Below are 13,928 nucleotides of genomic sequence, written 5' to 3'. Positions count from 1 at the left end.
AGAGCTCCATCGCTCCGTCCCCCGCAGCTCCACCCGACAATTATGGCTGCTGCACTGTGCTTGGAGCAGTCAAGCAATGTTTTACTACTTTAATTATTCAGCCACTGTTTGTGTTTGCACTGCGCAGGGCATCCTGTTACTCAAAATGCCCTTCGTGCTTCGCCCTCTGCATCGCACTAGCCAATCGCTGCACCTTCCCCGGAATTTCACATTCCCGCGGCTGCTGCCGCCACCATTGCTGCCACTTCTGCTGGTGCTGTTTTGCGCCATCGTCAAGCAAGGCTGCGCCAACGTCACCACCAACGCAGGGCTTTTCTGGCGGCAGGCGCGTGCACACGAATCCCTGGAGCTTCACATAGAGTGGAATAATGGGGCGGCTCTCATCCAACAGTGGACTGATCATCGCTGGTGTTGGGGACGATGACCTCATGAAGGTACAAATGATGGGAGAAAAGGTTCTAACAGGTGATAAAAAAAATCTGTCAACATTTTTTTTTTAAATCAATACAAATGTTTTGTACTACCCAGGATTCACAAGCGAACGCCAACTTTAGATGGCTCCATCACCGAAGTTCCCGCCACCCTGATAATGCGTGCAGGCCCTTGTGTGATAATCCTACGGGGGACCCCATGCTCTGCGCGTGTCTGGAACGTGTCCCCAAAAACTGTGCGCCAGTGTCTGGCTTCAACATCTGATGGGCAAAACTGGACGCACGAGCCTCTGTGAACCCAACGCCTTCGCGTTTGTCAGTGTGTCACAGAGGGGCGTCCGTTTGTAATGTTAGGATGATGGGGGGGGGGGGATTAGTCACATGATGACGGCGCGCTACCCACGCCCATCCCAAAGACCCAGGGTTCACCCACGTCGCACATCGAGCACGTACCTCCCAGCTCTGATATTTACAGAGGCACGTTCAGCCCACCACCTTCAAACACTTACACAATGATCTAAGCCAGCTGAACGTTCGCACGGATGTCATTTAAAGTTTAAACTAACGTGCAAATGTCACCGATGTTGAGGCTGGGCTGGTGGCGTCGCGGACCATGGGGTGGGTACTGAAAGATGCCGGCTGGCACGAGAATCATCGGCAGCCCGGCGGGCACCCAACGTTACAGGTCCCCGCACAAATCTCCAATTCGCTCTGCGACGTATTTTTTCGGGTCGTTATCGCGTGCAGTTTGGCGTGACGCGCTGGGAGTGCAACGAAGGACACGGTGCCAGAGAACGCGCCGCACGTCTCCAGCGCACATCGAAGAGCTACCCAGCACAACCACAAAAATCCACGCAGTGGTACATCTCTGATTACACGGCAAATCCTGCCATTATGTGCCACGCTGGTCCTCCAGGCCTGGGGCACACCTGCGTGACGCTATCAGCCGCATCTGCGTCTCCTAGCCCATCCCGGCCGCTCACAATTACCCTCCCAGCCCCCCACCCACCCCCGTCCCCACTCTCCATGCCCGGCAGCCCAGCTCGCTCAAACCAACCCACGGCTGGGGGCTACGAAGACAATCTCCCCAAACCGCCCAGTCGGGCGGGTGCCGCCGTAATCCACGTTGACGCGTCCGTGTGGAGCATATTAGGAAAATCTCTTTGATTAAAATTTCACCTGGCTGCCCCGTGAGGAGGCAGCGGCTGAGAGTGCGACCAGGTCGGGCCGTCTGCAGTCTGTAATTATCGCAGGCTCCCTCCCACTCCCTGCCCGGGGAGCAAGCTGTGCGGCTGCGTAGCGGTGAATGCGCAACGTGCAAAGTGCTCACAGGGTGCATGGAGGGCGCCGTGTGCTCTTGCTAACACTCCATTCCCTGCTGCCGAAGGCGGCAACGTTTGTACGTCCACGTGGGTGGATGGGGTTGGGGAGTAGCACTGCTCGTGGCGGCGGCGGGCGGCAGCACCGCCAAGCGGTGCCGGAGTTTGAGAGCGGCGCCCGCGGTGGCACCGCCGGACGGCGCACAGCCCAAGACGGCGCACGCGCGAGAAACCCTAACCCTGCTCGCCCATTAGAGAACCCCAGCGGGTTTTTTCTTCGGAGTCGCGTTGTTTACATACAAAACAGCGGCCCTGCCGGCGACCGCCCCGCACCTGCGGATTACCATTCTGCCGACGCAAGCGCGAGTTGGCTTTGCCCTACGCCACCCCCCCTTCGCGACGAAGCCACCGGGGCGTGCTGACACGCACCGCCACGTACACGGCTCGAGGCTGCCGCCCACCCTGGCCACCCGCCCACCCTCCTTCCCGACCACCAACCCGCCCCCACGGTACGCGAATTTTTGAAACCAAGCACACATTTTGGAATTCTATTTTGCAACATGTGTTGGCAGTGCTGTACGAGCACAGACCAAGAACATTCTTACTTTCGTCATTTACCCTGCCCATAATCAAAACAATATATTCTGACGCAAACAATTGGGGGAATTTCCTGAACATCGTAGAAATAGTTATTTCATTAACCTTGGCAGAATGCCGCCCTGAAATAATCTACACTTCTCCAGCGGTCGCATGTACAAAGTCTGTACAAGCAGTAACGTATGCTTGCTCACAGCAAGATGATTTATTTGTGCGAGAACTTGTAAAATGGAGCATCATAGACATTATCAAGCCGGGTCTCTTAAATGCAGTGCTGCACTCTTGGGTTATATTTTTCTTCGCTGCATTGCTACGTATAATAATATATTTATTTGTATCTAGCGCAGTCATTCATGCAAATTGCATCTCAAAACGCAGTACAACTCGTCACGTACCAGAAGCACAAAAACCAGACAAGTGGGAAGGCAGTCAGAACCAGTGCCAAAACCTGCCCAAGCTCTGTGATCCTATATTTGAATATTTAGCCTTTTTTGTCAGATGTTGCACAAAACCTCAAAAGTGCACGACAATCCAAGTCCCTGCCAGTGCTTTGTGGGTTAAGCGTCGCTCGTCGCGGCGCACATAAGCGTGATGTCATCCGCCAGCTCCGCGGCGCAGCATCGCGGAGCACTCCCACCGCCCCACCCCCCCCCAACCCCCCCCCCCCACGTGTGCTCAGCGTCGCAGCGACGCGACCCTCGCATATCGGATTGCAGCCGAGATCAGCGCTCGCGCTGCCTCCCGGCAAAGTGCCCGAGCATCTTAACGACGCCCTCCCCCCCAGCGGTCGTCATTCAACCAACCAGGCCGGCACCCCCCGCCGTGCGGCAGCAGCACTCACGGCTCGCTTACTTAGCAGACGTGGCCCCGGGCCTCCTGACCCCTGCTATTAACCCGTTCGTCCCCGTGCCCTCCTCTGTTTAATGGCAATTTACACCCCCCCCCTCCAAATTGCTTAAGCGCTGCTGCTTGTTCTCCGGGCTCATCCCTCCGCTCGAGGTTCCTGCTTAACGCTCGGCATTCACGTGCTCCCTGGCTCCCTGCTTTTACACTCGCAACGCGCAACCTCTCGTGCCCTGCTGTGTGTCCGCTACACCTTGACACTGCAAAACCTTAACCTTTAGCCTCAACACTTAATTTTATGGTGAAGTACACTAAATAATTTATGGAAAGATAAAGCTGTGAATGCAAACTCTCCACAGGAAAGACTTTTACGTAGTTTCACCACCTCCGATTAGTACGGTTGGCTACGTACGGTGCGAAACAAGTTCAATACACATACGTCACAAAAGAGTTGCCGCAAAAAATAGCATGGGTCACTCTCGGATGCAAACCAAGCGTCTGTTTAAGAAGCACACTGGACAAAACGGACGCGATGCATAATCCCACAAATCACAGCGCACGTCATGCCAGCCAGCCCGGCCCCACGAAAGCCGCCGATCTCCTCCTTTCCAAAGTCCCAACGCGACCCAGGGGCCAGGCGGCGGCCTCACCTCCCCACGCACCACGACGACGCCCTCACGGCACCCACCAGCGGACGTGGTAGAGGCCGTAGCTGTGCTCGGCGAGCAGCGCGAGGGCCCGCAGGCCGCATAGCAGGCCGCGGCCGGCGGGCTCTCCGCCGCGGCCCAGCAGCTCCAGCAGCGCGTCGCAAGCCGGGGCCAACGCGTCGCGGCAGGGCACGTTGTTGTTAGCGGCGAGGAGGAGGAGGAGCGGAGAGTCCTGGCTCGCGGCTGAGCCTTCACCCGAGACGCTCGGGCAAAGGCTGATGTCCTGGGGGGGAAGTGGTGGCGATAAAAGACAAAAACAATGATCGCAATGATGGCGGCGACGACGGTGAGAAATGTCTCGTGAAAACGACGGTAACAATAACGCCGATGGCGACGATGTTGAAAAGCACACCATGACTCGGGTAGGATTCGTGGATTGCGACTGATGGTTTGTGCAAAGGGAATCGTGACACCGCACCTACGGGGGTGGTGCCTGTAAAGAGGCAGCACAGCAAATATGTCACCCGCCTTAACCACACAGTATATCAGCGTTCTTCCTTGGCGCGTGTGGGTTCTGTCCGGCACTCTGGTTTTCTCGCACAAGCGTAAATGGCCAAACGGCAAGGCTCATTTCTGAACGAGACCTCTTGACACTCGGCAAAGATGTTGCTTAGAAAAAAAATAACCACTCTCTCCGAGGCTTCTGCGGCCACCCCACAGATCCGTATCACATGCACTTCATATGCTTTTTACTACTATTATACCGTTGTTGCGATTCATTGTTATTTCAAAGCCTTCCATAATGAGGCAATTGCTGAAGAGAACCAGGAAGCTACGATACAATGGAGCAGCTTTATGGCAAATCATCGCTGGCGATCTTCACCAACCACAAATATCACTTCGCATGCCTCGCATCACTATGAAGTACACATTTGTTCGGGGCATAGAGATGCAACGATGCATAGACCTAAATCAATTCTTCACGCATCGGATCGCATGTGTACGGATTAATGTTTTGTACTCGTGTGTGTTGTATGCAAATGGTTTCATGTGGGAGCAGCACCAGCGGCACCACCAGCAGCAGCAGCAGGCATGACCACGAGCGAGCGATACCTGATCGCACAGCGACTGCAGGATGGAGGAAACGCAGTCCTGCGCCTGCTGCTGGTGCACGGAACCGTCGACTGGCGCCCGTAGGATGGCGAGCATTGCGGGTAGCACCTCGGTCAGACGCTCGTCCCCCTTCACGCTCCCCGACACGATGCTGCGGGACCCCGCAGGGTGGCACAATGGGGGGAAATGTAACGACAACGCGCCCATCCATCGAGTCCATTTCATCATTGGGCTCACTTAACCCCTACGGCTACTCGGCACTATATTCACGACAATGCTAACGGGTATACCCGCCGTAACTTGCGAGGTTCGATCAATTCCCACAAGTGCTCTACCACCTTGCACCTGTGTTTACAAGAACAACGCCAATGAAGACGAGGCCGTGTTGGTAGTACTCGAGCTGGTGTAGGAAATTCCACATTCCGACAATGAGCAGCAGTGACCCTCCATTGTAACAATGCTGCCCACTACCCACCAAGTGGGATCAATCTTCGTCACTCCACATGGATGACAATGATCGGTGGGGATTGACCACAAACCGGATTTTACAAACTCGTGAAGCTTCGGACTGGGAATCGAGCGATCTTACTACAGGCGGCCAGATGGGCCGGAACTTTTTTTTTTACTCCAAATGAAAGTCACTTCCTGCTACGCATACCTGGTTGATCTGACAGATTGCTTACCTGGAACTGCACAGAAACTTTTACAAATGCAAATCATCGAGCAGGCGCAGTGGGAGTGGGAGTGGAGGGGCACCTGAGGAATGCTGCCTTGCAGGACGCGTGTGCTACCAGTGCATCCAGGAAGCCGAGAACGCGGGCGATCAGCGGCGAGCACAGACAACCCACGCTCTCACTGCAAAGACAACGTGCACACACAGACAAAGATCCCCCCGGTAGCCTTCACAGAATGCTGGAGCAAGTGCTGTAAGCGAGTAGCACTGGGGGTGGTGTGGTCAGCAACAAGCCCCAGCAGCCATCGTCTCCCCAGTGGTGATGTTCACACGCAGCACCGGGAACTCATTTAAGGCTCAGTCGACCTAGGGGAGTGGGGTAAAGTTTTTAGGTTTTAGAGGAGAGCCTATGGCTAATGTAAATGGGTTCGAGCGGATAACAAGACGAGGGAGTTCAAGTTCTGGGTCAGAGAGCAGGATGGTTCGGCATTGGGTTTTTACCTTAAGACGTTTTCAGGCAACAAGGAGTGTTCATAAAAAAATGGGAGGCCGTAGAGATGGAAACAGATGGCGATTAGTCCCCTTGCTGGAGTGCTTCTCCTGGCGAGGCAGGGTACGGCTCCACATCCTCGACGCCCACATGAAGGGAGTTTTACAACTATTGTGCGGCGATCCACCAACCGTCGCTGCTGCCTTCACAGCGCTGGGTCACATGCAGCAGCAGCGCCCAGCAGTGAGCAATAGGATTGGGGATGGGTGCTAGAGATTCCACCGCGGAGTAAACGGCAGCGTCGGGAGTCAGGCTCCGGCCGTACCTGGCGGTGAGCTGAGAGTGCAGCAGCTGCAGTGCTGCTCGCAGCACCATGAGCGCTGGCACCGCGGCCAGGTCGGCCAGCTGCACGGCCACGCGGCGCAGCAGCATCTGCAGCGGCTGGCAGCCGGTGGCCGCCTGTACCGACATCAGCTCGGCCAGCGTGTCTGCCTGCGCCCGCAGGTGCAGGCTCCACAGCTTGCGCGTGTTCAGCGCCGTCGTCACATCCTGCGCCGACAGGGGCTGCGTAGCGGAGACGGGAAGAGGGACGCGGTCATTCGCCAGTGCAGGGCGGCACACCGTATAGCGGTGGCGTCATAATGGGGCCTGTGCCAGACTAGGTACACTTCAACTGGAGTGACTGCAACAAGAGCAGCAGCAGCAACAGCAGCAGCAGCCATTCACCACCGAGTGGCAGTGATGTCACCACGTTGCTCGTGCCCGGCTAGGTACCCATCAGTCAGTCACAACAACAGCAGCAGCAGCCATTAGCACTGAATGGTGGCGACGTCACCACGGTGCTTGTGCCAGGCTGGGTGTATCTTGGCCACGTGGAGAATGGTGGGGGCTCGCTGGCAGAAGGTCATGGGAATGTAGTCACAAGCACAGCCGTTCGTGCGGAACAGCACAAAGCAGCGCAGCCTCAGGTACCCTCACAGGAGGAAGTAAACCAAATGAGCCAGTGGCTCTTATTCTGCGGACAGATCTATAGCCTGCGTGTTCTGGCCTTCAATAAATACAACTTCCATCGTTAGAGTTCAAACTTTAAAGAGCACAATTTAGTGATCTTACTGCAGGGACGCGTTAGAAAGTACCGAAAACTCACAAGCGTGACGTCACAGATTTTATGGCGTTATTGTTCTCATTAACCAAGCTTCAAACTTGTGCAGGACATCCCGCGACGCACAGGGCTAGGTAAAAGGCACGTCAAGGCGCATCCATTCCTCGATCAACATCGATTTCGACACTTGCATACTCGGAGGTGATTCACGGTTCTGTCTCTCCAACAGACATCTACAAATTGATCAGCGAACCTGCTACGGGCCAGTTAGCGAGATGCTATGGAATGCGAAGACAAGAGAGTTTGGGCAGGACGTGTGGCTGGAAGGAATGACGGCCGTGGGCGTGCGAGTGCAAGTGTGCGGTAGTGGAGCGGACCTCGCTTGCGGAAATAGTCAAATGAAGGAAAGGCACCCGGGAGAGGGGGCGTCCACCAGGGAGATGGAGCAATGAAATCGGCTCGTGTGCAGGCTCGCGGTGGAACATTGTGCATCGTGAGACCGTGACAGAGGGCAACAACATGTGGAGGCCTTCATCCAGCAGTGGACAGATCATAGCCGATGACGATACATTATATGAAGCTCTGTCGTTCTGTTTAGTGAACTTGCTACAAGAGCAAGTGAGAGAGATCAGACAGAATGTAAAATTAACAATAAAAAATATATTTTTAAAATCATAATCGCAACCCCGAATCTTGACAATTAATCAAACCTCCAGACCCGCCCGCCTTGGTGAAAGGCGCTTTACAAACACAAAATAGAATAGAACGGTGACACACCGGTTGGGTATGCACGAGATCTGAGATAAGAGAAATTGGCTTTGTTGGGCTGCATCTTCCTCCTTTAAGCCCAAGTGTAAGCAGCGAACACACCCAAAAGGCGTAAATAAAAACACAACCACACCTACCGGCACGGCCACATACCTGAGCGCACGACTACTCTATTCATACATCATCACCGTTGTTATTTTAGCGCTCTACTTGTAGAGAGTAGTCTATAGAAAGGGACAGCTCAACTAAAATGCAACTGCCAGACTTGTCACCCGAACCTCTGCAGGAGTCCACATCATCCCGAGACTCTGATGCCCCCACTGGCTCCCAATCCATTCCTGCACCGACCGCAAGATCTCACTCACAAGTCCATCAAGAACCTCCATGAACTTGCTCCCCACCTCCCCCCTCCACTCCCGTCTTCCTATCACTCCCCTCTCACCTCCATCTGCTCCCCCCCCCCTCCATGCAATCTCCGTTCTGTCAAAGCCCTTTGGTCAGTGCAAGATCACTTTATTCTCCTCGGCTGCTCCCACAGCATGGAAATTCCATCCCCCCTGGAAACGGCACTGTTGACTCCCTGTCCCAGTTCAAGTCGAGGCTCAAGACCTTCCCCTTTTTCCTCGGTCTACTGCTGCCTACACTTTTCTCGCTGTCGCGTAAACATGCCCACTGTTGATGCGGTCGCATCTTAAGACGATCCGTAAATCTACACTGCATTGTTACCCAGGCCCACGATTTGTAAACTCCTGCACCAGTCGCTACACAGTGCACAGTGGTACCACATCCCCTCATGGGCAGAGATCACGTGGCCAGGCCAGGGGCACGTGTCCTCACCAAACGCCGCACACCTGAGCGGGGGTTTTGCTTGGATCTGAGTTTGAAACCCACTTGCCGCCCAACATGAAAAGCGACCTTGGGCAGGCAGACGTGGGTAGGGAGGGAGGAGGGAGACCGCCGTGCGAGGGGCACGGCGGTGTTGACGCGGACGGTTGGAGGCCAATGCAAACCGGTCCATCTGGACACGACCAGACCCAACGCAGGTGGGACGAGCACGGCCGGAGAGGACCTCGCGCTCACCGCCACTGCGGGCCAAGAAGGCGCCGGGGGCCGATAGAGCGTCGCCACCTTTGAAGTGTAACGCCACGTGGTCGCCGAGCGTAGGCACAACATGTCAAGCTGCCAGCAACAAACAGCACGATAAAAAATTGCCGGAGATAACAATCAAACAAATTTCTGGAATTGATGAAGGAAATGGCTTGGGGGGGAAAAAAGGTGATGGGCGGGGAATTCAAAGTCAAACATATCTGAAGTAGAATATCTTCACCATATCAGCAGAGTGGAAAACTACATGTAAACACGTTGTCATGAGCGGTGGATTATTATGCAACTAACAAAAAATAAAATCCGGACGTTTAGTGTCCCAGGAAATTTTTCATATTTCCTAGGACAGCAGCTGCCTAAAGGGCAAGACGACAATCCAGAGAAAACCAGGACAGGTGGTGACTCGAGACCGAGGGACGGACCACCATCAACAACTATGCCCTTGTGCTCTCTCGCCCCACGCAAGGCAGCTTACATGGGGAGCGAACGCACGAGCGGCGACAGATAATAATCCCTGCACGAGGTCACCCAACAGACCCCTGGTGGACACCGGCCATTGTCGCCGACGGTTTGAGTGAGAACGGGGAGCGCGCCGAACAATGTCACGACAGATTACGGCGGCGGCGCGGCCGTGTCGAGTCACTTATCATCGGGCTCCAGGGTCGGCGACCGCGATTGAAGAATATTAATTCCCATGAGCCCCAGCGAGACACGCGGTCTTAGCCTGCAAGTCCTGACATGCACGCGCGGGGGAGAATATAATAAAGAAGTCAATTCACCGAGTCTGGCTGGCTCTTGGCAGCCTTCCCTCTACCAGAGCAAGCTCGCATTGTCCTTCCCCGAAGCCAATTGATAAATAGAAATTCAAGCCCTTATTTTTAGTTTTTAAGGTCTGATGAAAAAAAGTATTTGATTTCGATGAAGCTGCAGCATTCATCGCATCTGCTCCCCATGCCCCTGCACGCGTGCGGGCGGCGATAGTGGGACTCGATAGTGGGTCTCGATAGTGGGACTCGATAGTGGGACTCGATAGTGGGTCTCGATAGTGGGACTCGATAGTGGGACTCGATAGTGGGTCTTGATAGTGGGACTCGATAGTGGGACTCGATAGTGGGACTCGATAGTGGGTCTCGATAGTGGGACTCGATAGTGGGTCTCGATAGTGGGACTCGATAGTGGGACTCGATAGTGGGACTCGATAGTGGGACTCGATAGTGGGACTCGATAGTGGGTCTCGGTAGTGGGACTCGATAGTGGGTCTCGATAGTGGGACTCGATAGTGGGACTCGATAGTGGGACTCGATAGTGGGACTCGATAGTGGGACTCGATAGTGGGTCTCGATAGTGGGACTCGATAGTGGGTCTCGATAGTGGGACTCGATAGTGGGACTCGATAGTGGGTCTCGATAGTGGGACTCGATAGTGGGTCTCGATAGTGGGACTCGATAGTGGGACTCGATAGTGGGACTCGATAGTGGGACTCGATAGTGGGTCTCGATAGTGGGACTCGATAGTGGGACTCGATAGTGGGACTCGATAGTGGGACTCGATAGTGGGTCTCGATAGTGGGACTCGATAGTGGGACTCGATAGTGGGTCTCGATAGTGGGTCTCGATAGTGGGTCTCGATAGTGGGACTCGATAGTGGGTCTCGATAGTGGGACTCGATAGTGGGTCTCGATAGTGGGTCTCGATAGTGGGTCTCGATAGTGGGACTCGATAGTGGGTCTCGATAGTGGGTCTCGATAGTGGGACTCGATAGTGGGACTCGATAGTGGGACTCGATAGTGGGTCTCGATAGTGGGACTCGATAGTGGGACTCGATAGTGGGACTCGATAGTGGGACTCGATAGTGGGACTCGATAGTGGGACTCGATAGTGGGTCTCGATAGTGGGACTCGATAGTGGGTCTCGATAGTGGGTCTCGATAGTGGGACTCGATAGTGGGACTCGATAGTGGGACTCGATAGTGGGTCTCGATAGTGGGTCTCGATAGTGGGACTCGATAGTGGGACTCGATAGTGGGTCTCGATAGTGGGTCTCGATAGTGGGACTCGATAGTGGGACTCGATAGTGGGACTCAATAGTGGGTCTCGATAGTGGGACTCGATAGTGGGACTCGATAGTGGGACTCGATAGTGGGACTCGATAGTGGGTCTCGATAGTGGGACTCGATAGTGGGACTCGATAGTGGGACTCGATAGTGGGTCTCGATAGTGGGACTCGATAGTGGGTCTCGATAGTGGGACTCGATAGTGGGACTCGATAGTGGGACTCGATAGTGGGACTCGATAGTGGGTCTCGATAGTGGGACTCGATAGTGGGACTCGATAGTGGGACTCGATAGTGGGACTCGATAGTGGGACTCGATAGTGGGACTCGATAGTGGGACTCGATAGTGGGACTCGATAGTGGGTCTCGATAGTGGGTCTCGATAGTGGGACTCGATAGTGGGACTCGATAGTGGGACTCGATAGTGAGTCTAGCACAACAATCTCACCGAGTGGGACGGCGCATGCTAATTATTAGGGCTGGTTGTATTCGGCTGCGGTGAGAAGGGCAAATTATTAGGATTCAGTGGAAAAATTGGCCAAACTTTATGGGTTGGGGGGGGGTTCAGAAGTTTGTTGGTGGAGAGTTCTGCATATGACTTTTACGAGCAGAAGAACTGCATTCCCGAGGCATCGCGCAGCCTCGCGGAGTTAATCCGAGGGGGGGCGGGGCAGGGGGCGGGGGGGCCTCCCGGAGTCGAAGCTTTTTTGGTGGGGGCTGCAGCTGCACGTCAAATTACACACGGGAGAGATGGGCGTTCACGAGCGGGGCTTCGACGCAACCGCGCACGCGAACGCTCGCGCATCCCCAAGGCGCGAGCTTACGCGAAAAAACAACTTATAAAACCCGCAGGCACTAAAACCGCGTGGGGCGCTTAACTGGCCGGGAGAAGGTCCACGCGTAAGATTTAGGAAGGGTTCAGCTCAAAAGGAGAACGATAAAACGGCGTTTGAACTTTAGAACGCATCAATAAATATCACGCTTTCCTCATTGCCAACCTCCCCGGTCGCCGCTCGCACCTGTTTGACCACGGCCGCGATTTGTTGCGGCGCTAGGCACGGTGCGTAAAAGAACAACGCGGCGCTCCACGCGGGGACCTCGACAGGCCAAAGTCCACAAAATCCCAACGACAAACCGGCCGGCTGCGAGGCGGCCGACGCGGCCGCGTGAAGATGAGCGCGGGCGATAACGCGCCGCCGCCGTGCACTTCCTCCTAAAGGTCGGGGGGGGGGGGGGATGGCTTCACCAGATCCAGGTACAGTGCGGCGCGCCCAGAGCCCCCTCCGTCCCATTTGGAACAAGACCCACGAACCGGAGCCAACGCACGCAAACAGATAAAATTCTGTTTTGATGAGGAAACATTAAACCTATTTTCATTTTGCATTCCTCTCTAGCATGACATTCTTTTGACTATCTCCCCCACCCAACCCTCCCCCCCCACTGCGTTTGTTTTGGTAACAAACACAATTACGAAAGCAGCTCAATGCTTTGTGCGAATTATTATTTTTTACAACCGAGATGAGATAAGGGTCCAAGGTGTAGGCGTGGAGACCCTCTACCCGTGGCCGGAGATTACCGGAAAAATGCAAACGCGGCCTCGCAGCTCCCGGTCGCATCAAAGCAGCGGGCACCACAGGGGCCGGCACCGACCGCGGCCCAGAAGGCACGGGGTTTTTGCTCGACCCCGGGCGACCAGCGGACGAGCGGAGGACCACGGGGGAGACGTTGGAGCGCGGCACCTCACCTCCGCGGCGTGCATGGGCAGCGGCAGGGGCAGCAGCTCGGTGAGCAGCAGCAGGCCCGAGTAGAAGCTCTCGGGCGCCGCCAAGGTGCAGTCGAGCACCTCGCGCAGCATGAGCGACCACGTGTTGGAGGCGAGCGTGTCGCCCGAGCCGGCCGCCTGCTCGCCCACGCCCTGCGTGAAGGCCAGCAGGGTGTCCACGGCCAGCGTCTGCACCTGCTGCTCCTCGGCCTCCAGCTGGCCCGACAGTGGCACCGAGCACAGCACCGTGTGCAGCGACACCAGCGCCGCCGGCAGCCGCGAGTCGCGCAGCTCGAAGCCGCCACCTGCGCCGGGGACACGTCGTAAAGTTCGCAATGGTCAAACCGGTCACGTGGCTCGGAGAACACCGGCCTCCCGCGTGTACAGGGTATGGCACCTCAACCTCGGCCAAACTGTTCTCACGGGGCTTCCAAGAAGTATGTATATTGAACTTCTTTCGCACCGTGCTAATAGGAGGTGCGGGGGAAGGGCAACAAACTAAAACACAAAAAGCAGTTCTCAAGAAATGTGTTCTCAATCTAAATTGAAAAGTGCATAGCTCCAGTGGCTTCCTAATATCAGAAGAGCGTTCCAGACGGCCGCAGACGCGCATCTGAACGCGATTCACGACGGGGGCATAGAGCGGCATTGGGATTCTGTGCTTCGGTTTGGCGGATTGTTTGCGACACGTAGAGAAATTGTGGCCTTGTAAAACACGGTTGGAGCACGTGCTACAGTACGAGCGATCGGTTGGCTGGTGTTTGTGGATTAGGGGTAGGACGGGGGTCAGGTTGGTCAGTGTGCTCCGCCCCCTTACCCCTCCCCTACCAAGTACAGCTGTTTCACTTTTCATTTACGTGTCACCACTGCGGGGTCACTCACGCCGACAATGCAAGCCACGCAGGTGTTCTCCGTCATGGCAAAGAAAAAGCAGAGCGCTTTGCCAGAGCGTTAATGCGAGATGCGACCACAATATCCAGTGATGGCGCAGTGGTTTGTGCACTGCACAATGAACCAATGGTTCAACT

At 55.3% G+C, this 13,928-nt stretch overlaps 1 protein-coding gene across 4 annotated transcripts in view; it reads right to left on the bottom strand.

The window, feature by feature from the left end:
• The window catches only part of VIRMA (vir like m6A methyltransferase associated), a 59,062-nt gene that overhangs the window by 20,043 nt on the left and 25,091 nt on the right, over positions 1 to 13,928 (bottom strand). For all 4 annotated transcript variants that reach the window (XM_078601800.1, XM_078601801.1, XM_078601799.1 and 1 more), the window contains exons 17-21: positions 12,883 to 13,205; positions 6,439 to 6,677; positions 5,707 to 5,805; positions 4,951 to 5,101; positions 3,879 to 4,120 (exon numbers count right to left, since the gene is read on the bottom strand). In XM_078601800.1, the coding sequence (XP_078457926.1) occupies positions 3,879 to 4,120; positions 4,951 to 5,101; positions 5,707 to 5,805; positions 6,439 to 6,677; positions 12,883 to 13,205 (1,054 nt within the window). The remainder of the gene's footprint in view (positions 1 to 3,878; positions 4,121 to 4,950; positions 5,102 to 5,706; positions 5,806 to 6,438; positions 6,678 to 12,882; positions 13,206 to 13,928) is intronic.

Source organism: Lampetra planeri, chromosome 17 (genome assembly GCF_965212315.1).
Source record: "Lampetra planeri chromosome 17, kcLamPlan1.2.h2, whole genome shotgun sequence".
NCBI classification, from domain to species: Eukaryota; Metazoa; Chordata; class Hyperoartia; order Petromyzontiformes; family Petromyzontidae; genus Lampetra; species Lampetra planeri.
The sequence above is the reverse complement of the archived record's forward strand: the minus strand, read 5'-3'. Positions and strand labels throughout refer to the sequence as shown.